Source organism: Podarcis pityusensis (assembly GCF_964106645.2).
Source record: "Podarcis pityusensis genome assembly, chromosome: 13".
NCBI classification, from domain to species: domain Eukaryota; kingdom Metazoa; phylum Chordata; class Lepidosauria; order Squamata; family Lacertidae; genus Podarcis; species Podarcis pityusensis.
In genome coordinates, this window is record NC_138038.1 from 25,597,517 (window position 1) to 25,621,944 (window position 24,428).

General features: G+C 46.8%; 1 protein-coding gene across 1 annotated transcript in view; it reads right to left on the reverse strand.

Annotated features, from left to right (window-relative positions):
* The window catches only part of RAPGEFL1 (Rap guanine nucleotide exchange factor like 1), a 52,121-nt gene extending 30,687 nt beyond the window's left edge, over positions 1 to 21,434 (reverse strand). The window contains exon 1 of the mRNA XM_080978302.1: positions 19,995 to 21,434. Within this exon, the coding sequence (XP_080834428.1) occupies positions 19,995 to 20,412 (418 nt within the window). The 5' untranslated portion in view covers positions 20,413 to 21,434. The remainder of the gene's footprint in view (positions 1 to 19,994) is intronic.
* Between the last annotated feature and the right edge of the window lie 2,994 nt (positions 21,435 to 24,428).

Here is a 24,428-nt window from a genome sequence, read left to right on the forward strand (position 1 = left end):
TCAATCCGCCAAAGACCAGAAGACCTCCCTAACCATCCATTCCTAAAATTCTTCTGTTAATATTAAGTCTACATATCCCTCCCACAAGGAGACTAAAAATCAAAGCGCCTCCACCTACCGTATTTTTTGCCCTATAGGACGCACCGTCCCATAAGGCGCACCTAGTTTTTTTGGGGGGAAATAAAGGAAAAAAAATTATTTCCCCCCCCCCCCAGGCACGGGGCTGGGGAAGCCCGAGCTTCCCCCGACCCCAGCCCCCAGAACAGGCAAATCTCCGCAAGCAGTGGGAGCCCAGCGCCAGGCTCCCGTGCCTTGCGGAGAGCTGCGCTAAGCCTGGAGAGGGAGAGGGGTCGGTGCGCACCGACCCCTCTCGCTCTCCAGGCTTCAGCGAAAGCCTGCATTCGCCCCATAGGACGCACACACATTTCCCCTTCATTTTTGGAGGGGAAAAAGTGCGTCCTATAGGGCAAAAAGTACGGTATATAATAACTACCCCTCACCTCCACCTATAACCAACTGATTTTTGTTGTAAAACAGAAAAGTAATAAGGCCTCCTAAGCTGCCTCTTCCCTAAAATGCCTGAGGGGGAAAGATCTGATAACAATTAAGCAGCAGAGTTCTCTTAACAATTGTTCAGCTTCTTCCCAGAACATTTGCTCCACTAATTTTGAAAGCTATTATCTTACAGCTTGGCTAATGTATCAGCAAGATGCTAATCAGAACCAAAGCATCTAGCCATTGAGCCTGAAAAGAGTCTGATTCCTCATGTTTTCCTCAGTCTGTTTCTCTCCCCTCTATCAGAAACCGTCCTGAGTCTTCTCTCACTGTCCGTATAATGGCCAACCAAAACGTTAGAAAACCATATGCAAGCTTGTGAGCTCTCCAGAATTCTTCATCCAGCTAGATGCATGATGAAGCTGAAAGTGAGAAGGTAGGGTTTTTTTGGCTTGTGTTCAAACCATCCATGTTTGCATCTAGTAAGAGACTGAAGATGGAGTGTAGGAGGTAACAGACATTCAAATGAAGTCCTTTTTAGGTTTAAAAACTGAAAACATAGTTTTATCAGGGGCTGGAGAGAATGTTACCTCGGAGAACAAAGTTCCTAAAGCCTAGATGAGGTTTAGGTCACATCACACCTTTTGCAGACCCCCCGCCCCAAAGTGTACCTATTTTCCAGGGACAGTCCCGGATTTATAGAAGCCATCCTTGTTTGTGATTTGATCCCGGAATGTCCCTCTTTTCCTTAGGACATCCCTATTTTCATCAGAGAAATGTTGAAGGGTATGGTGTTATGCGATGGACAAGCCAAGGAGATAAGTGACTATACAGTGGTACCTCGGGTTAAGTACTTAATTCATTCCGGAGGTCCATTCTTAACCTGAAACTGTTCTTAACCTGAAGCACCACTTTAGCTAATGGGGCCTGCTGCTGCTGCCGCATCGCCAGAGCACGATTTCTGTTCTCATCCTGAAGCAAAGTTCTTAACCTGAAGCACTCTTTCAGGGTTAGCGGAGTCTGTAATCTGAAGCGTATGTAACCTGAAGCGTATCTGAGGTACCACTGTACAACGTTTAGAAGACATCTGAAGGTAGCCCTGTATAGGGAAGATTTTTGTAATGATTTATGTTTTATTATGTTTTTATATATGTTGGAAGCCGCCCAGAGTGGCTGGGGCAACCCAATCAGATGGGCGGGGTATAAGTAATAAAATTATGATGACGATGGAATAAGACGTCCTGGTTTTCATTGGAGAAATGTTGGAGGGTATGCTTTTGTTTCTCTACACCAGGGGTGGAGAACCTCAGGCCCAGGGACCAAATGCAGCCTCTAAGCCTCTCTATCCGATCCTCAGGACACACATCCTCACCGGCACAGCTTTGCACCCTTAAGTGCTTCTGCCTGGCTGGAATGTGACTTCACACTATGATATTATCTCTTGCTTGTCTGGATGGAGAGACTGGTGTAGGTGTGCAGACACCTCTGGCTTGTGCCTGGCTGCTGGAATACACAGGCAAGAGTTGCATCTGTTGCTCCGCCCATTTTTTGTCTCTGGCCAAGGCCACATGTGGAGGGATACCCATGAGGGAATGCGGGCCTCAAGCTGAAAATGTTTCCCCACCACTGCCCTATATATTCCCAGGGAAGAGAAGGAAGAGGAATAGACACCAGTGTATAACCTTTCTATCCCTTCTGTGTTGTCCTCCAAGTTGTTTCTCAGCTCTCCTACTGGAGATTTTGTGTGTGTGTGTGTACATGCGGTGTCACGTTATATGCAAAACATATTCCCTACCATTAAACTATGGGTTGCTTAAAGAAGTTACGTAAATAGAAAGAAGAGGTTCCAGTCAGAGACACCTGGGATGTTTGCTCTTGTGCATCTTTCTCCCGACAACACCACCTGATTATGGCTACTGCTTGGGCTAAATCATGTGTTTTAATTTGTCCGTATCTCTACCTCCTTTGCACAGCACCACACACACACACGACAGGAAAGGGAGTAGTGTGAACTTATTGCTTCCTGGCAAATTTAGCATAGCCCTCGTGAGCAAGAAAATCCTATTGGATTCACTTCAGTATATTGGGGGCAGGGAAGAGACAGAGAAAGGAGGCCAGCATGTTAATCCCTTGCATCAGCCAGACATCAAAAGACAGCGGGATCTTCAGAGCTAGGCTCCCAGACAATCAAAACTGTCTGACTAGGAGAGAGGGAGAGGGAGAGGAAGAAGAAGAGGAAGTTAATTAGCCACCTTTGTGCTGTGCCTTTGCTAGCGACAGGGTTCTAATCCGAGGCTGACACCCCCTAAATAAACCGTTAAACCGTACACAAGCTTCTATATCAGGAGCAGAATGCCTCAGGGTGGGCTGGATTAATCACTGTGCTAAGTAAGGATGTATTCAGACTAGGAGGTTATTGTGCTAGCATGCCTGGTTCTAATCTGTCACAGTTTCTAACGCTGCATTTACACTGCGGTACCGGTTGCATTATGGAACTGTGCCTTTTTATATATCTATCTACTGCCACGTCACACTAAATTTCACTCAAACCGGGCAAGACATAGCAGCAGGCGTCACTGGGCATTTCACCACCCTTCATGCACATGAGTGCTTCTGTTCCCCCAGCATTCACCTATGTCAGGAAAGAACTGTACACCAGGATACCACCCCGAATTTTATCGTCCAAATTTTGTGATCCATGTAAATGGTGGGAAAATCATAGCGGAAAATCCCTACGGATTTTCCAGGCTAACAGGGTTTGACATGGATTTTGTTTTTGTTTTTTTCTGGAAGTGATTAACAAAGAAATAGTGCTAAACCTCCACTAGATTCCGCTAGATTTCTAGACATCATCAGGTAAGGAAACTTCAGAAAAACAAAACAAAATTCTGCCTGAATCCACCTTAAGTCACAAAACAGGGTGCTAGCCTTCTTCCCCGCCATACTGTGGTCTATCTATCTACAGAGTTGACTCACCTTTTGGCCCCGTTTGGGGCTCTTCAAAATGTCCAGACATCCAGAATTTCACTGACAGCTCCTCTTCAACAAGTAAAGGTAAAGGTAAAGGGACCCCTGACCATTAGGTCCAGTTGCGGACGACTCTGGACTTGCGGCGCTCATCTTGCTTTATTGGCCGAGGGAGCCGGCGTACAGCTTCCGGGTCACGTGGCCAACATGACTAAGCCGCTTCTGGCAAACCAGAGCAGCGCACGGAAACGCCATTTACCTTCCCGCCGGAGCGGTACCTATTTATCTACTTGCACTTCGTGCTTTCAGATTGCTAGGTTGGCAGGAGCAGGGACCGAGCAACGGGAGCTCACCTCGTTGCGGGGGTTCGAACCGCCGACCTTCTGATTGGCAAGCCCTAGGCTCTGTGGTTTAACCCACAGCGCCACCTGCGTCCCTTCTTCAATAAGTAGCAGCTCCTTAATTTTCTACTAGTGAAAAATATTGTACTGTTTTAGCGGGTGTGCATTTCCAGTGGGGAAAACTCATGAGAACCTAAGAAGGGCCTGCTGGATCAGGCCTGTGGCCCACCTAGTTCAGCATCCTGTTGTCACAGTGGCCAACCAGATGGCTATGGGATGTCCACAAGCAGGAATCGAGCAGGAGAGTACTCTGCCCTTCTGTGATTTCCAGCAACTGGTATTTAGAAGCAGGCATACCAACTCGATGGAGCTGAGGCCTCTACAACTCCCCCATGTCCACTGGGATGGGGCAAACCCACCTACCCCAATCTTGAAGGGGGCAGAGGAGCCTGGTGGGATGTTGTCCCAGACCAACCAGCACAGCCTGGCATGTGAATGTTACAGAGGGAGGAGGCCTGGTCGGCCGATGCAACAGTCATCATGCACACACGCAATGTGCATGATGTTGCGCGCGCGCGCACACACACACACACACCCAATACTGGGCACATCAAATGCAGCACGCAGTTAGCTCAGGGAAGATTTAGCAAGCGCTGCAGCTATGCACATTGTCAGCGCACACAGAAGTCTATGTCCACCTGGCCACAAGATAATTGCTTTCTGAACTGGCCATTGATATGTGTTTATACTGTGTGTGCGGCAATCAGCTGGTGTGCAACTCAGGAGATAATAAAAGGTATTCTTAATAATTTAGATTTCTGCTATTAATATTCCTTCTGCAGCAGAGGTTGTCAGAGGTTACATGCACACACACACACACACACACACACACACACACGTTAAGAAATAGAATATATTAAATAACACTTTCAGTTGGCTGAGAAACACTACAAAAACGAATTATGGCAATTATGTCACCGATGCTGCTGCTAATTAACTCCTGCCAAGAGAGCTTGAGGACATCTTCTAAAGAGTTGATTCTGTAAGTGATCATAAGGATAGAGATTCTTCATGGGGTGGGGGCAATGCATAGTTACCGCAGTTTAATAAAAAGGAGATATTGTGAACCGACACCCCACTGCTACAGTGCACCCAAGGGCCTTTTGGCTGGAGACATAGTCATCACACCACTAAAAGGTGTTTTCAGTTTAGCTCACCAGTGTGGAAAGGGGTCCAGCATCTTTCCCAGGAAGGGCAGAAGGTCTCAGGCAAGCACTGGCCACGGCTAAACACCATTCATTCAGCAGAGCTGATCACAAACTCTGCAATCCAGTGGGCTTGCCAAGCTGGCTCACTGCCTGCTACTGAGCTAAGCCTTAATTAATTGGAAAGGGAGAAGCAGTCCATGGAGAGTGACGCTGGGAAAGAGATCCCTGCCTCCACTGCACCAGACAGTATCCCAGAAAGGATGATAAAAGCCTGAGCGAGGCAAGAATCCAGGCCAAACTGGCCAGGGTGCAGATTAGCAACAGAGAAGGGAATGCCCCATCGCTGATGCCCACTTCAGCCTAGTCAGCTCCAGCTAAGCACCAATGTAGCAGCCAAACTGACTTGTTGCTGGGAGAGGAATTTGATTCAGTTTTTGCGTTTAAAGGCGAATCCACCCGGCTTGCTCTTTCCAAAACTATACACAAACCAAAACACAGCGGTTCTTTGAAAATCTTGCTTCTCCAAATTTTGCAGGGCGTTTCTGCAGAAAGGTAACGCGCACACAACGATGCATGCATTAGTGAAAATAAGCATAGAGAAATGGATTGCATTTGGGAAAACTGCTTTGCAAAAACATGCATGTAAGGCCAAATTGCATACAAAAATTAGTATGTCAGGAGAAATTCACACTACTAATGAAATTTCACGAGGACTTAAAAAAATATTGCATAGTGATGTGGAAACGAGGAGAACTGAACTTGACTTGAAAAAATTAGAAACTAGGAGAAACCGATATTGTCACATTTGCTCATTCTTACTAGTTGCTGGGAAGGAAGAAGTCAGACTCGCAGATAGCCAAGTGTATCATCTCCCAAACTGAAAACCAATGCTTAATTCATTTCTGAATTATAATTGGAGGCACCCTTCTCTACTGTACCCTCATGAGCTTACTTTCAGGTGGTGAAAAAGTAGTAAGAATAAGCAGCCCTTAGAAAAGCCTTCGGTGTGAGTTGGTTGAATGATCTGACCACACCTGATAGGCCCAATAATCTTGCTGTTTGAGGGTGGGGAGGGGGGGGGCAAATGCTGTTTGTGTCCCCACCTCCATGTTAGGGTACATAATACTGAAGGCCAGCCAAGTTATTTTGGAAACTGAGGCAGAAAAGTCCACAAGGACCTCTTGCTCTCATTGGCAGTAAAAATAAAATAATAAGACATTATTATTGGTATAGTACAATGCTGTCCTTTCATGACACTCAAAACAAGTTGCCTCAATCTGGCCAACAGCACAGCCGGCCCCATACATGATGCAGAGATGGGGCAGAATATGAGCAACTTACAGCAGAGGTTGGTTGGAAATAATTGAGACCAGAGCAGCAAATCATGCAGTGATACAGCAGCAGGTGTGGGTGAGGGTGAGACACACACACACACACACACACACACACATATCAAACCTTTCATTTTTCTTGCTTTTTTCATGATACAGTAACTGTTATCTTGCAGCACAGTGTTTGGGAATAATTGACCTAACGTTAGGAATATGCTTTTGGAAAGAGGCAGCCAGTGCTCTCAGATGGACATGCACTTTCCCCTTTATGAACATACCCAGATGGGATCTTTCTAGCGGTTACCAGTTGTCACTTTCCCACTACCGTATTGGCCCGAATATAAGCCACACCCAAATATAAGCTGCACATTTAAAAGTCATGGGGGGAGGGGAGAGCGGGGAAAAGACAATCACCAAATATAAGCTGCTCCCTTCCTTGCTTTCTCCCTTCTCGGCCTTGGGGGAGAGGACAGGGGACTACGCGCGGGGCAAGCACCACTTTGTCACGTGCCTGGCACTCCTTGCCCCACGCTCCTGGCTGCATACTGGATAATTTTTGTAAGGTCGCGAATATAAGCCACATTTTAACTTTTCACGGTCGGAATTGGGGGGGAGTGTGGCTTATATTCAGGCCAATATATTATATTCAGTGTGGCTTATATTCAGGCCAATACGGTATTTGCATGCAGAATAATGGAAAGAATGAAAGGGTTTTATACTACAGGAGGAGATCTTAAACAGGGAATCTTACCTGATGCAACAACAGGGCAGCACCAGGAAGCAGGTCGAGGTTTTCCAAAAGGGTGGTCTGAGCAGCCATAAAACTGGCACCTCCCCTGTGCTGTTTTTGGCCTCACAAGATTTTAGGGCCCTCCAGACTGGGGTTGGTTTTTAGGGTGTATTCCACCACACATCCTTTGGTTAACTGGTTGTTCTGTGAGGCTTCCCCAATGTTACCACATTATTGCCATCTGGAAGGAGCCGTGGAAGGTGACCTTCTGAAGTGTGGAGCATTCTGCACTCCTGAAAGCTCCCCATGCATTCAGGAATTCTGAAAAATCAAGGTTCCAAAACATGTGAGGAGCCTTGGCGGATACGGAAGGCTTCCTGCTTCAAAAGGCTGCTGTTGAATGCCACCCCAGTCTCCGAGTGGTGCTAGATTCCAGGTGCAAGGTTCCAGGCACTTACCCAGGATTTGTGTTTCCACTTGGAAATGAGGCACAGCAGAGACTGTGGTGTATTTAGGATATATAGTTTATTTGCACATGTATACAACCTGAACCTAAGATGGAGGGATTTACAGCATCAGCACCTCAAATGGGTCTTGTTTCTCCCACAGTTGCAGCCTTGGATTCAAGCAGACATCAAATTCTATGCTTTTTTAATTCTATGACCATGCTCTGCCCGCAGCCTTTTCCAGCCTGCAACCTTTAGTCTCCTAGGTCACATAACAGCCAACTCTCAACCCTGGCTTTCTTTTCCTAACTCACTCTGAAATGATGGAGGGGCTCCACCCACTTGGCCCAGAGCCTTTGCTTTCTTAATGGCACATTACCTTTCCTTGGTTGTCTTAATGGCCCATCTCCCAGATGATCTCCTGAACACAAGAAGCTGGGTCCAGGAATTAGGAGTCTGGCATCCAGTTCAACCCCCCAAGTCTTGATTAAATTCTATCAACTATTGGACCCAGAAATTTAGGGGAGTCTGGCACCCACAAACTCATAACATTCGCCTTCCATGAACTGGAGGGAGACCAAAATGGTGTGAACGGGGGGAGGGGTGTAACATTCTCACTCCTGCAGGCCCACTCTGCACATTTATTTAAATACATTTGATAGCCTGCATATTGTTTTTGCTTTGCTAATATATCTTTAACCAGAAGAGACCCTTTCCTTTTTGCGTTAAAACCAGCACAGGACAGGCTATTGTAAATTAACAAAGCAAGTGAGGTGAGGGGGAGTGTGAGGCATGAGGACTGCAGACTCACACAGTGAGCCACGGTGTGAGAGTCAGGAATGACGCAAGCAGACTTGTCCTGATTTCCATCTGTGAAATGATGGAGGAAATTATCGCCCGAAAGGTTCGCCCAGCGTCTTCATTTTATTTTCATATTGCGCCCAAGGACATGTGATTTGATCCGATTCCGTAAATCAGACTGAAAGAGCCATCTAAGTCTAGCAATCAATGCATACCCAGATCATCTGAGGACCTTCACAAGCATGACAGCATGGTGGGAGACAGCCATGGTCTGTGTTTGCCTCCAGTATATGTTCGTCAGAGGAATCTGGGCTCTGAACACGAGAACCAATGTGGTATGGTTGTTAAATACTGGATGAGAAGAGGAGACAACCAATTTCAAATCCCCATTTAGTCTTGGGGTTCACTGGCTGACTCTAGCTAAATACATTCAAGCACAATTCCCACCACCCACCCAAAATAATTCTGGGAATGTTAGTGTAAATGCTCCTGCAATCTGCAGCCCAAATGTTTTATAGATCGGGCCCCACTGGCGACTAAGTCCAGAGGTCCTTTGGGCTTCAGCCTGTGACACAGCTGGGAGCTTTAAATTTTAACCACCAGAGCAAAACAAGAGATACCACCATACACCCTGTTGCTGGAACGGTCTGTGCAAATGAGCACAATATGACAAAGGAGTACTGTTAATAACACTTAGCGTATTAAAAAGTGCTTTAAAGTGGTCAGCCCTGTAGAGCAGGCCAGTATTATTCTTAGGGAGCAGATGGATGGGATGAACCTGAGGAAGTGATCCGCCAAGAGAAGGAAGGTACAGTGGTACCTCGGGTTACATACGCTTCAGGTTACAGACGCTTCAAGTTGCACTCCGCTAACCCAGAAATATTACCTCGGGTTAAGAACTTTGCTTCAGGATGAGAACAGAAAACGCACGCCGGCGGCACAGTGGCAGCAGGAGGCCCCATTAGCTAAAGTGGTGCTTCAGGTTAAGAACAGTTTCAGGTTAGTAACAGACCTCCAGAACAAATTAAGTTCTTAATCCGAGGTACCACTGTATTCCTAACTTACAGCTCAGTCTCTTAGCTACTGTGTCACATGGGTTGTACAAAGCAGTGCAATCCAGCAGTTTCCCCATGTTTTACCGCATTTCGGAATTATTTATCCCCGTGACAGAATTCAGGGTTCCAGGTCAGCAGAATCTGACGGTCTGGGATGGTTTATGTGTAAAATCCCAGGCAAGAAGGATGGCCAGTCAGATGAAGCAGGAGGAGCGACGTGAGGTTGGGACAGTGATTCGCCAAGTGCAACAGCAAGCCTGACAGCAAATCACAGAAAGGGGCGACAGCCCTGGATATTGGCTTTCTTAGCTCAGCAATGCCAGCCCAGTGTGATTAATAAGCAAAAGGACACCGAAATGGCCAGCCAACTCTGGCAGAGAAACAGCTCAGAGATTGGAGAGCAAGCCAACAGGCTCTCGAGACTGCTCTACAGGGGAGGGATTAGCAGGCAAGAATAAGTGTCACAGAGTCACCCCCTTCACTGCAAGGAACAGCATGCTGCCAGCTGCCTCCAGGGCACAGAAGCCTAGAGACGAATGCTGAGCATTAGGCAGGGTCCAAGAAGGAGTAGGAAAAGATGAAGACAGACAGCAGTGGCTGGATTAGGGATAGGTGAACCTGTCAGTTTCAGTTTCTCTTGCATTTCTGCATTTTCCCAGTTTTAAATTCAGCTTGGCCCATTTCTGCCTCGGGTTGCAAACATTTTTTTAAAAAGTCTGCATGAAAATTTGTATGCATTTCTGTATGTACTTCAACTAATATACACCTTTCTGCATTTTGCACATTTTTTCATTAACAGATACATTTTGGTGCACATTTTCCCCTAGTATATCCTTGGTTTTTTTTAATACATTTTGCTGGAGGGGGGTGTGTTGGCGATGGTTGGAGAACTGCATCACAAAATTCAGGGAGGTGCAAATTTCAGTTTGTGCATTGGTTTGAGAGCTGTGAATTGGGTAATTTCGCATTAAAATGCAAACTGAATTAATTTCTCCCCCATCCATAGACTGGATAACAGTCAGAGAGCAATCACATGCACACACCCCTTTTTTGTTACTCCTGAATAGTTGCATAGCCCCAACAGAGTGCCAGAGGGCTCGCAATCTATGGCTGTGTGCACGTTACAGTTTACTCTTATACTCCACTGCGCTCTCACTGCTGGTGCTTGAATGTACACATGACATTAGCCACAATCCATACCTATCATGTAGTTTCTTGAGAAATACTGCCGCTTGGTGCATTTCCCCCTCAAACCAGCTTCCACCTGATTTGAAAATGCAAGCCACGTTCGCTTTGCTGTTAAACTGAGGTGTGTACATCTGAGACAGTCACTGCTTGTGTGCAGATGACAGTTCATGCCCGGGTGACCCCTTCATGAATAAGAGCGCAGGGGTGGAGGTTGCAGGCGTGGGGAAACCAAACAAATAACGCACATGGGGTGAAGACATTCCCTGCCCCCTCTCTGGTGTGTACAGCAACATGCAAATGTGACTTGAAAAGCAATGGGGGAAGAAACGACCTCACTGCAGTTTAAACCATTAATGTGTGCACAGCCTATATGCGAGTCTGATTGCAGGGTAGGGAGAGGAGCAGTCACAGACGGTCAAATAAGCAGCAAGCATGAGATCAGGGAGAGTCAAGTGACTGTGTAGGTAAGATACGGATAAAGTGGTTCAGCAAAGCTTCTGCTGGAGAAAAGGATCTCAAGGAAAGACCTCCAAAGGAAGAGAAGGAAACAGCTCAGTGAATGGAAAGGCTATCCTGGGTATAATGAACAGACAGACTGGGGGGAAAGGGGGTAAAGAGAGGAGGTGGATGATGAGTTCGTAGGAGAGCTGGAAGGGGAATATGGCAGGCATGTTGCAGGGACTCAAGAGTCTGTTCCATCTGTTCCTTCATACACAGGCTCGAGGCTAGTTGTGGGCCATCCACAATGCCGGCAGGCTCCTCATGAGTAGTACTGGGAGCAAGGGGGCAGGCATGTTAACAGTCATCCTGCCGGGCGGCCCCTAACAACTGAGAATTGCCTCCAGAAACTTCACCAAAGCTGGGCTTTTGTCCACAGACAGACAGGCATGTTTAGACAGGCAAACTAATCTAGATTTTTAGGGCCAAGTCACTTGGGCAGGCTTAACAGGCAAGGCTATGTGGTTTCTGATGCTGATGAAGGAAAAGGTGCATGCAAGAGGAAGAGGGAAGAGTTTGGGAAATGAGAAATGGATGCTTATGCCACAGAGGGAAAGGGAGACAGCAAGAGAGGGCAGGAAGCCACGGCAGTCTTAGATGGAAAGTGGTGAGGAATGGATGACCCAAGGCCCATTGTCTCCTATTAGACCACGGGGAGGGCAGCGAATCAACTATCTCCATCATGCCCTGCTTCTGAGCATCCCAAGGACATTAGCTGACCAGGGTGCAGTTGGACCAGATGCATCCCTGGCCTGATCCAGCAAAAAGATTGTCGCTTGCCTTCTCTGGCTCAGATGGGTGAAGCTGCCACTCTTCTTTCACCGGTGATGTGTGTTGTGAGCCACCGGGAGGGAAAGAAGCCGTAAGGCATGGGAAATCCTCCTGGCTCCAGTAGAGAGGCACAGGCCTGGATGTCAAGCTCAGATCAAAGCGATTCTGGGCTGCTTTGCGGGGAGGGAATCTTGGACAAGTGACGGCAGCGGCGGAGGCAGTGCAGTGAGGAGAGGATTAAGGAAATCCTTGGCACAATGGGGAGCCATGCTCTGCGGCTGGGGTGGTCCTGCAATTAGCAAGGATGCGCAACAATAAAGGAAGGAAAAAGCAAGCCTCGTGTTTTTTTTTTCTTTTCCCAGGCGCGGCAGGCCTGTGCAAACATTTCAGCCAGCCCTCAGAAGCCTACAGGCCTTGCCTTTCTTTTTGAGAGGGAGAGAGAAAGGGCATATAATTATATCCTAAGGGGGAACAACATAAAAGGAGGTTGTGTCTCCAGTGGTTGGAGTGGGAAGCCGGGAGCAAGGACGACTGGAGTCTAATAAATTAACAACAAGAGATCTTGGAGCCAAGAGTTCTGGGTTGCACTCCACACCCTCTGCCAGAGGAGGAGAAGGGGTGCCCACAGCAATGGGTGGGGGAGGAAGGGAAGAAAGGGGAGAATCTCTGTGGTGGCGGGGGGGGGGGAAGGATGCAATTAGGCTTCTGAAAGGAGCCCTTCTAGGGCACAATCCTCTCTGAAAGCCACCCACCATGACCTGGAAGCCCCCACTTCCTCCTAATCCAAAATGCATAGGAGGAGCAGACTGTGGTTAGCCAGCAAAGACTGGAAAAGAACTCTGCACAGGCTCAGAGAAATTCGGCTCCCCCCCATTGCAATTATAATCACTGCTGCCGGGTGTATCCATTTCTCCCTTGTTCACCACGCCATTTTTTCTCTGAACATGTGCTGAACGTTTTTGGTCAGAACTTGCTGATTTGCAGGAATATCAAACAGTACAGACTCCTGTCCTTAGGAATCTACCATTTTAGGGTGAATTTATGCATTTTGTACTCTGCCTTGCAGGTCTTTAAAACTGAGCATGGAAACCTCAATTCCTTTCATCCAGCTATTCATGGGAGCCAAGTTTGCTTTACTGGAAGTCTATTTTCATCTCCCAGCAGTTCTAGTTAAAGGGCCCTGGTTAGGACTGGGAAAGAAATTCTGCCCATTGGCTTGCAAAACTGGGTTTCGGATAGGCTACCAGCAGTTCCACTGCAGGGCTAGACAACCCACTGGTCTGAGTCAATGTATAAAGTTGCTTTTTATACCCACAATTACCACAATTTGAGAGCCCTGGGCTAGGGTGGAGGGTTTGCGCTGTTTTCCACAGGATTCAGTAGTGAAGATCAATGCTCTAGTTAATTAACAGCTTCCCCATAAGGCAAAAAAAAAGCTATCTTCCCACCCTCCTTTCCATCACACAGTATTGCAGAATCTCAGATTTTGTTGTAATTATTGCTATTTTTAAAAGCAAGTTTCTAGCTCTCATTGTGGCTGAGCAAATGTTTTAAAAACAAGCTCTATCCCTTGAATGCTCAGAGAGTCATCTTCAAATAATTCTGCCTCTTTTTGTGGAACTCTAATCCCTGGCTTTACATACACACACACTCGAGGGGCATCCATGTGTTAGTTTTGAAAGGAGGTGGATATATTCATAGTAAACCAAAGAGTCCTCTCAGCCCTCAAGCTTCAGTCTTCTTTAATTTCTACCTGTCTCCACCAAGACAGGAGGTGGAATGTAGCCAGCAAAACACACACACACACACACACACACACACACACACACACACACACACTTTTATTGCTAGCTTAGGGGCTGCTGTTTGAATTTGAGGGGAACTGACACTGCTTTAAAAACCAATGCTGCCTGCCCACTCTCAAGCTGTGAATGTGCCATGTCAAGGTCAGGCTGGGGCTGCGAACGACCCAGGAGAGAGCAGCGTCTAAGGCCGAGCTGCGTCTATAGCTCAGGGCAGTTGCTGGATCAACCTGAGCAATAAAAGGCACCATTACTGGTGTTGGAAGCCAGAGTAGAGGTTTTAGCTCACAGGACAATCCCAGGTCTGGGTGGAAGAGGAACGAGGCAAGCGGCAGAAAGGAGTGAGAATAAGCAAAAGAAGGCCAGAAAGGGGGAAGGTCATTGTCACCTGCTAAGCATTTCTCTTGTGTATATTGCACAGACATACACATTTTGAATTTGTCAATGGCAGCATCAAGACAGACATGTGTGAAGGAGCCAGCACGGATTAACGGCCAGAGAGAGAATTTTCATAGCATTCAAGACAAACTGAAACGAAATACTTTTCGAGGGATGCATTTCACACATTCAGCTGAGTCACTGGGTACTGTGGAACTGTGTGGTGGCTGGGTGTGTTTGCAGTACAAATCCGCCACAGCACTCCTGTCCTTAAACTGAGATAGCTTTTGCTTAGCTAGCATCAATGTGCCATGAAGCAACGCATCTTTAATAGACTTTTGATGACTGGTGGCCACCAGAAAGTAAAAAGAGTATATGAGCTGAGAACAGTGTTCCTTCTTTTTCTTTTTCTTTCTTTTTCTTTTTTGGCACAGGGCTAGAAAGAAAGCTGGTCTATATAGTCAGAGCAGAAAGCAGCAGCTTGGATTTTTGTAGGTGGTTGGGTAGGATGTAGTGGTGCTCCCTGCTCTCACATTCAACTTCTTTCTAGTAACCTCACAAGGAAACTCCCCATGTAAAAGCTCTCCTGAAATGGCCCACATCTCTGATACAAGTTGGGAACAGGAAACTATTTCAATATCGTTCCACTCCACCTGATGTGCCTAACTCCACCCAGAAGATAATGCAATACGATCAAAGTCTGCAGCAGCAATTATTCCATATGTAGGAGGAGTCTGAAGTACACAATACAGCTCTCGCTTTCACTTCCTGAGTGTGTCCTTCTTGTTTTAACCTTTGTACCATCAAGATTCCTGCAGTCCTCTGCTTTAAATACCACATAACTCAAGAAAGAAATAATATACATCTTCCAAAGCTCTCCAATGAGCACTGGGAAGGGACATAAACCAAGCGCTGCTGCAACCTAAAAAATAATAATCCACCAACAGGTAGAAAATGAACACCTGAAAGGGGCCTCTGTTTAATGAGCATCCTTTCCCAGACAGAGCATAGGCCGTTTCTGCCTTTTCCTTCTCATACTAGCTAACCTTAGCATTGGAGTGGTGTTAAAGATTAACAGAGAGGTTCAGGGACTTGGGGCCTATGATATCTGTGTTACATACGACACAAGACTTGAAACCAAAGTCCACTCCAAGTCATCTGGCTTGATACAGTTTGTGCCCACCTGATCTTTTATTGTGCCCAAATAGTAACTGAAGGAAGTATGCATGTAGCCACCCACTCCAGGCAACTTTGATTTCCTCTGCCCCGTTGGTCCCTTTAAACCGCAGCTGACTGCAAATTTCTGCTTAAGATTTGAAATATTCACCACCCAGAGGCCAATCTCTAGGAGATCTCAAGCTTGTCTGGAAATTTTGTTTTTTATATATAATATTTTTTATTAAGTTTTCAATTGTACCTTTCAAAATAAATATTTTACAAACTTTAAAATATCAAATGACTTCCCTTCTTATCCTTCCATGCTTCATTTTACATGTCATACATTCCTGCACATTTTACTATCATCATTCAAATCAGTTTTCCACTTTTACATCAATCGAATATTATTTACGCCATTGAATTTATCTTAATGCGGCCAGCGTTTTCAGCTGTATACAGTAATTTTCCATATATTCAATAAATGTTTTCCACTCTTCTTTAAATATATGTTCTTCTTGCTCTCTTATTCTATGTGTTAAATCTGCAAGTCCTGCAGATTCTGTCAACTTAAGTTGCCAGTCCTCTTTAGTTGGGACATGGCTCACTTTCAATTTTGGGGCTAACAAAATACAGGCCGCAGTGGTTGCATACATAAATAATCTTTTCTGACACCTAGCAATAAAAATGACTCGGGGCGGGGGGAAGTAATTTTAAGCATTTTTTCCCAATTCATTTTAGATCATTTCCCAATACAGTGGTACCTTGGTTCTCAAACACCTTGGTACTCAAACACCTTGGTTCTCAAACATCGAACACACGGAAGTAAGTGTACCGGTTTTTGAAAGCTGAACATCCGATGTGGCTGTCGGCTATTGTTTCTGGGGCGCCTGCACCAGTCAGAAGCTGCGCTTTGGTTTTCGAACATTTTGGAAGTCAAACGACTTTCAGAATGGATTACGTTTGGCTCTTTTGTTTTTGTTATTTATTTTGCATTTTTGTTTTTGAGGCTTTTTTGGTTAATTTGTTTTTGTGACTGTGTGGAACCCAGTTCAGCTACAGATTGATTGATTGATTGATTGATTGATTGTGTGACTGCAGAAATGGATAAAAGCCCCCATCCAAACAATGACTATCATCAGTGCAGGTAAGATTTTTTTAAAAAAACAATCATCTACAATGCTGTCTTATTTATTTTATAGCACAATACATTGATTATTGCTTTCATTTTATGGCTCAATGGTAGTAAAATTCATGGTAGTAAAATTCATGTTAAATTGCTGTTTTAGTGGGGTTGCTTTTCAAAGTCTGGAACAAATTAATTCATTTTGCATTACTTTCTATGGGAAAGCGCACCTTGGTTTTGGAATGCTTTCATTTTGGAACGGACTTCCGGAACGGATTAAGTTTGAGAACCAAGGTACCACTGTATACTTTTACCTTTTTACATTTCCACCTTTGCCTGGAAATTTTGTGCCTTCTGACCTGGAAGCTCTTCCTTCTAGTCTCAGATGTATAGTCAATCACACAACCCAAAAGCACTTTGCACATTCCCAGAAAGAATTTGTATATTTATTCTTTTCTTGCCTGCAACAACTGTTCTGAGCTTAAGTAACTAGGCATGAAAAATCCAGCCAGGAAAATTATCTCACTGCTAAAATTAATACACTCCTAATTTTTAAAAAACAGTGATTAGAAAGTCCGGCTCTCCTCAACAAAAAAAGGAGAATTGTTCCCAGTATCCTGGAGGATACTTTCATTAGGGAGCTGGTGTAGTGTGCTATAGTCCAACTACTTCTGTTTACCAAAGGCAGTCCTTATTTCCTACTGCCTTGGAGACACTTCTAAGGGCCTTTAAGCTAAGTATGCTAAAAGCATGAAGTGGGAGATTGAGGCCTCCCATCTCCCAAGTCCTGTGCATGTGCCAGAGACTTTGGGGCAAAGGGACCACAAGTAGCAAACACAAATAATGGCTGGATACCAAGAATGCCTACTCTGCAGCTAAATGTCAAAATTGTTACACAACACACACATATGCACTGACAATACTTAACTTTTTGTTACCTTACAGACAACTAAGAAAGATGGTAGCATTTTAATGCATGGCTCATGTACAGACCTTTTATATATATATATATAAAAGAGCTTTGCGCAGAACACATAATTATTTTTTTTAAACTATTTCTCTTTAATTTTCATCACCAGAGTTTCACATCAGTGAATATAATTCTAGGTTTGATTTTCCAAACACTGAAGATAAGCCCTACACACACAGATAGCTATTTCTTTTTTAATGCATTCTCATCAAAATTTGTGGTGTGTATCTGGCTATGGCTTGACGTGAACAAACAAATGTACAGGCGCCCAAAGTAAAAAATGTGGCGGCTTTACTCCTCCTTCAATCCGACTGCTGCCACGCTACCTAGACTTAAGCCATGGTTTAGCACAGCGTTCCACCAGTCTGGGAAGACAAACCATGAACCCATGTTCAGACTTAATGCTAAACCAAACCACGGCTTAGCTCTGCATAGTGCAGCAGAAATAAGGCTGAGGAAGAAGCAAAGTGGCCATGATTTTTCTCTGAGTACCCACACGCTTGCTTGTTCACAATTAGCCATGGTTTGCCTTAGCATTACGTGCAAACTGTGCCAATGTCCCAATGCCACTTCAAATCTATCTCTCCAATATTCATCACCTGAGGGCTGCAACATCCAGCACCGACTACAGTCCATGTGTGGATGAACCATCATGGATCTAATGCAATGGAAAGAACTTGGATATTACTTTGCATCACCTCAAACACAACGCTTTGCAATGGAGCCAGTTCACACGTTCAGCTGCCAGTGGGGATGTACATGCAAGTGTGAACAAGCCTGAGTTCAAATGCCTGCTCAGAAATTGACTCCTTCTCTCAACCTTGTTTCTTCATGTGCAAAACAAGGATAAAACTGCCTTGCAACTCAGATCACAAAGATTACAAGTCCACATTTCAAATTAGTTCTATTATTAGTCATTCAGTGGTCTGAAGGGGGGGAGGCTTCTCTCTCTCATCTCTACAAACACATTCCTTTCTGGTCACTTGGAAGTGTTTCTTACTCACCACAGGTGACTTGTCAAGCAGTTATTTACAAGTGTGCAGTAAAAGTCAACCTCTCTCACGAGGCAGGACAGATGTGAGAATAATCGCTGTACTGTAATACATTTTGTACTTAATAAAAACAAAAACCTAATTACAGAGAAATTAATCATTACAAAATATTTAGCAGTTATATAGCACTTTTTGCCAAAGGGTTCAAAACCCTACATACCAGAGATTATTGTCCCTATTTCCATAGAAGGGGGAGCTGAAGCTAAGAGTTGCTTGATGCGAGTCAATGATTCCAGGATCGAACAGACCTGGCACTTTCTAGCTGAGAGCTCACCCTCTTAAAACTCCACTAGCTCCAGTACTAAGCTCTGGAGAAGCCACCCACCTTCTTTACCCATTCCTAGATGTCTTTTCTCTTTGACCCCAGTCCTTCTTCCCCAAAACCCTACCATACAACTAGCTGTGAGCCGCCCAAAGTGGCTGGGGAAACCCAGCCAGATGGACAGGGTATAAATAAAGTTGTTGTTGTTGTTACAGCTTTCACTGGAAACTTTACCTTGTGGCAGAAGCTCTTTTGCATCCACTTTCTCCTTTAAGCAACCCAAAGTTTGATCCTGCCACATAGTCTCCACTGAACTCCTCTAGGCAACCCCAGGAGCAGGCAACCCTTCAACATCATAACCCCAATCACAAGTACCTACCCCTTACACCAGGGATTTGGGGCCTGGAGCCCTTTAGGGAATGTTGAACTCCTCCTCCCATCAGCCCCAGCTGGCACGGTCCATGGTCAGGGATGATGGGAGTTGCGGTCCAGCAACATGTTGAGGGCCACAGGCTCTCCACCCCTGCCCCAACGCAAATGTTCCATCTGCAGCATTCCTGCCAGCAGAGAGTGCACTCAGCAGTCTGTCTGCTCTTCCTATGTTTGCCATCATCCCTTAAACAGGTGCAATCACCAGGCTGAAGGAGAGGGAAGGCCCCCCCCAACTTTGTTACTGCCCTCCCCGCTCCTTCACTGCCCCACCCCCCCCATAAAATTCTTCCTCCATGCTGGGCCTATTTATCCAGATCAAAGATCCCAAACAGAGAAGATACCAGCTGATTATGATGGAAAGGTGAGAGAGTCTGATCATTCCGAGATCATATCCTGCTACCTGATTCTGTTCCCTGAAAATGAGGCCCTGCAGACCCTCTCAAACACAGGGTAACATGCTTGCTTGGAAATCGCACCTGGAAGCTTGGTGCTTAGTTTGGATTCTGGAGAAGCAGGAGGGAGACAGGATTCAGTTACTGAGGAAAGGGCACTTTGCACATGCTCAGAGACACACTTCAGTATTATGCCACATGTTCTGGGACTGATTCACAATATCATAGAATTTTAGAGTTGGAAGGGACCCTGAGGATCATCTAGTCCAACCCCCTGCAATGCAGGAATATGCAGCAGTCCCATACAGGGATCGAACCTACAACCTTGGTGTTATCAGCACCATGCTCTAACCAACTGAGCTATGCAGGCCAGATAAATTGGTTCCGACTTCCAGGGCCCAAGTAAAGGCATGTCCATCTGATCCTACCCTTGCCAGTCCCTACATCGACCTGTATTCTCTGCAAAAATGTCAGCTACTGCTGCTGCCTTTCCCTATGGCACTATCAGCCCCTGATATTAGAGCTGTGAATTTTCCTTTCCTTGGCTTGGCACCTCCCACTCTCGTTCCAGGGTCTCCCAGCCTCGTCCCCTACCTGCACCGCAGCCATGCCCATGGGGGGCTGTCGGGTCGCCTCCCAGCCTCTCCAGAAGTCTTCCCAGCAGTCGATCGGGGCTCTCGGGTTCTGCCAGCGGTGCCCAGCAGCAGGTGGGTACAGACTCAGGGCTGAGCTGGGTTTCGCCTCCTCCGCCACCGCCTGGGGACAGCTCCTCGGAGGAGAAGGACGTTGGGGAGCGCAGAGAGGAATCGGGGGGCCGCAGCTCCAGCCATCGCCCATCGCCAGCAGTGTCCGTGCCTCCTTCGGGGGGCTCCTCGGGGGGCTCCTTGAGGAATCCGGGCAGCAGGATCTTGGAGACGCTTTGCCTGCGAGGCAGCTGCCCACCAGCCCCGGGGCCAGCCCGGGCAGCCAGGTGAGACCCCTGCTTCTTCAGAAATTTCTCCAAAGGCTTCATCCCGCCGACGGCAGTAGGGGCACCCAGGGGCTCAGCTGGGCCCCAGGACGAGGGGTGATCCAATGTGCCCTTTTCAGCTTAGGCCAAAATTGGGGATCAGGGGCGGCGCACTCTGCGTGCCTGCGGCGGGGGTGGAGAGACGTGCGATCAGAGAGTCATGGCTATGCCAGATGTTGGAGGCGGGCGAAGATCTGGCCAAGAAGGTGGCAGGGAGCTGCCTCTTTGGAGAAGGGAAGCGTGTCCGGCGTTGGTGGGGGTGGGGAGCGGGGGCACTGCTCTGGCCAACCTTACCGAGCGTGGAAAGGCTTTAGGGGGCGGGGTGCGCGGGGTCCTGCTTGACTCTCCCTGCAGGGGGAGTGACCAGAGGCGCCTCCGGTGGCTTCGCGTCCTGACGCCCTCCTGAAGTGGGAGGCGGTGAGAGGCAGACAGGTGGATTGCCGTCTAGTCCAGTCTTCCCTTCGGCCGCGCCAGAAACGTGGCGAGCGTAATTCCCCTTTGGAGAGAGAGGGGGGTGGAGATTCTTCCCTCCCCACCTCTGCGCCCAGCAAAGCGAGGCGCGTGCCCTCGGCCCCCGCAGGGCTTTCCCGAAGCCGACGAAGCGTCCCGGCTTGCTTGCAATCTGAATCTCTCCTGTTCCTCCGCCAGCCCGCAGCCTCTGCCTCGTCTCCTTCGCCTTTGCCACTCCGTGCGCCCTGCGCGCGCGCGCGCCCTATTCGCCAGGCTGCTGCTGCCGCTGCAAGCGGGATCCTCCTTTATGGATGCTCATGACAGCGGGGGAGGCAGCTACTGGCAGCAGGAGCGGGGGCTGAAGCCTGCCTGCCTGCCTGCCTGCCTGCCAGGGAGTTTGCATGGGGGAGGCTCTCTGCTTGACCGCCCCCGCCCCCTCCTGCAGGAATCCCCCTCCTCCTTCTTCGTGCCTCCTGGCCTGGAAAGAAGCAGGCGGAGTCGCCAGTCGGCAGGCTTCTCTCGCAAAGCAGCAGCCAGCCAGTCTCTTTCCCTCGCCGCCTCTCCTCCGGAGGGGAGCAAGCCCAGCCCCGCCCCGCCTCCTCCGGCCCCTCCCCCGCCTTTGCACCGGTTCCTCACCCACCCGCTAATTTTGCCTGCACTTGTTACGCGGGGGCAAGGAAGCCAAAAATCCACGCCTTAATCTTGAACTATAACTGGGGGGGGGGGGGGAGAACCCAACTAAAAACAACAAGCATGGTGGTGAGAAATCAGGCTGGTTGGGCAATGTTGCAAGATTAATCGGGGCTTTATTTGCATCTTGATGCAAAACATTGCCCTCAGCTTGCTTGGAGTGAAAGTCAGATGATTCATTTCGGGTCGTTGACGCCGGCTGAATTATTAAAGATTTTTATTCTATTGCACACTCAATTTCATATTACTTAATGATTGTGTGTGTGCGTGTGTGTGTGTGTGTGTGTTTGTTTGTTTAATGGGTTCAAGTGCAAAATGCACGCACAGACACCAACAAAGTATAAACTTTTGAATTCCGGGATGCTTTTTAAATGGTGGGAGAGAGAAATCTTTTATCTTCAAGAAAACTTCAGGCACTTCTTCCCGACCATAATGGCTCATGGCACAAAGAAATGTTGTAGTCTTTAAGGCAGGCATAGGCAAACTCCGGTCCTCCAGATGTTTGGGACTACAATTCCCATCATCCCTAGCTAACAGGACCAGTGGTCAGGGATGATGGGAATTGTAGTCCCAAACATCTGCAGGACCGGCGTTTGCCTATGCCTGATTTAAGGGCTCACAAGTCTCTTGGTTATTTCTGATACATTCAGACTCTTTTCTTTGCCCCAGTGGATAAATGTTGGTTACACTAAATAATTTCACAGCAGTGGTTTCTTCTTCTTTTTTAAAGAGTTCTAAATCACCTTTATTCAACAGTGTGTGTGACCCTGAATGTCTGCCTTTTTCCTACTTAGGTATATACGCATCCGAATGTCACTACAGCTGGCATCCCCCATTACTAAACACACACACCCTATTCAATTTATTTATGTCTATATTTATAGGGCTCCTTTCTGAATATGTAAGAGAAAGAGCACCCTTCAGGGAGGAAGGGCAAGATATAAATTGAATTCATCAATACACAAATGAATACACATATGAAGCTCAGCTGCCTGATAGGAAGGAACGCGGGAAGATGCCATGCAATCCCACCACTGGTCCACCTAGCTCTCTGCTGTCTACACTGGCTGGCAGTGGCTCTCCAGGGTTTCAGGTGGTAGCTCTACCCTGGAGATGCTGGGGACTGAACCTTTTGCATGCAAAGCAGATGCTCTAGCACTGAGCTACGTGCCCTTTCTCATTGGTCTATCTATTCTAGCCCAGTGTTGTCTACTCTCTGGCACTGACATCATCTCTCCATGGTGTCAGGCACCATGTGCAGATCTTGTACAGCCCTGCTGCCAGCAGCAATCCTTTTAGTGAAAGATGCTGAGAACTGAACCAGAGATAATGTGTGCACAAAATGTGTGATCTGCCACTGGATAATATCTAAACAGGTGGACTCAACAAGGAGCCCTCCTTTCCTTTAAAAAATGCTTAGCATGGACTGGTGCTCCCACCAAATGTCAACACTGGACTCCTGAGTTTGTTTGTTAATAGATGTTATCTTGTATGGGTTTTTGGGGTGGAATACATCTAAAGTACGTAATTTGCTTTCAAATGCTTAGCATGCAGTACAAGTTAAGTCATATTGTCACAAAGCAAAAAGAAAACCACATTAATAATAAGCTCCACATATAAAATAATAACAATGCTGTTGAATTCTGTTCTAATCTGTTAAAGTGGTTCTGGTGTCTTTTTTTTAAGGTTTTAATTGGTAATAATTGCAGGTTGCTTTATGGAAGGTTTTCTCCACCCCCGATTTGAATGTTACAATTTTAACTGCATATTATTTTTGAAATAATGTAAGGACCCTGCGGGACCAAAAGGTAGGATATTATTTATTTATTGTATGTTATTTCAGTTCTAGACTGCCCTTCTCCCTGTGGGAGCCGAGGGCAGTGAACAACGGAGGAAATGCAAGCTGTACAATAATTACAACATAGAAAAACGCACCTCTAAAACCAAAACGTATGCAAAAAAAAAAAAGAACACCAGCTGCTGAAATGCCAATCAATATTCATGCTTCAAAAGCCCAAGCAAACAGATATGTCTTCTTCAATTGGCACCTGAAGGCCATCAGTGTTGGGGATGGATGCACTCCTGGGGAGGGAGTGCCATGAAAGAGGCCATGCCATGGGGAAAAGCCCACCATGAGTTGCTGCCCCACGGGCCATACTCAATCAGCACCATCCCACAGATCTCAAAACACAGGCCAGTAGATATTAGATGGAGGTGTTCCTTTAAGTACTGGGGCCCTGACCTGCTCAGGCCTTTGTACAACAGGACCAGAACCATGAATTGGGCCCGGAGCTCACAGGCAACCAGTGCAGTGTTTTCAGGATTGCTGACATGCTTCATCCTGCTGCTCTGCTTAACAGACCCATTCTGCATCAGCTGCAGCTTCCGTACAGTCTTCAAGCGAAGCCCCATATAAAATATATTACAGTTACTAGAGCATGGACTACCATAGCTAAGCTATCCCAGTCCACGAATGGCCATAGCTGATGAACCAGCCAGAGCTCGTCATAGGACTCCAGTGAAGCCACCTGGGCCTCAGGTGAGCTTTAGATCACTCCTGAGCTACACACCTGCTCCTTCAGGGGAAGTGCAACCCCATCCAGAACAGGTTGTCTCTCTAAATTCCTGGGCATGAGAAAGGCCTCACCACAGCACCATCGTCTTATCAGGAGTCTGCCTCAATCCGTCACTGGAAACACAGGCAGGCTTTCCTGATGCAGAGGGAACAGAGTAAAAAAGCTGAATTTCATCCACATGCTGATGACACTGTGCTCCAAAACCCTGGATGCCAGCTCCCAACAGCTTCCTCTTAAATGGCATAAATACGATGGTTATACACGTACATGCACAAACACCAGTGAACAGAGCACGAAAGTTGC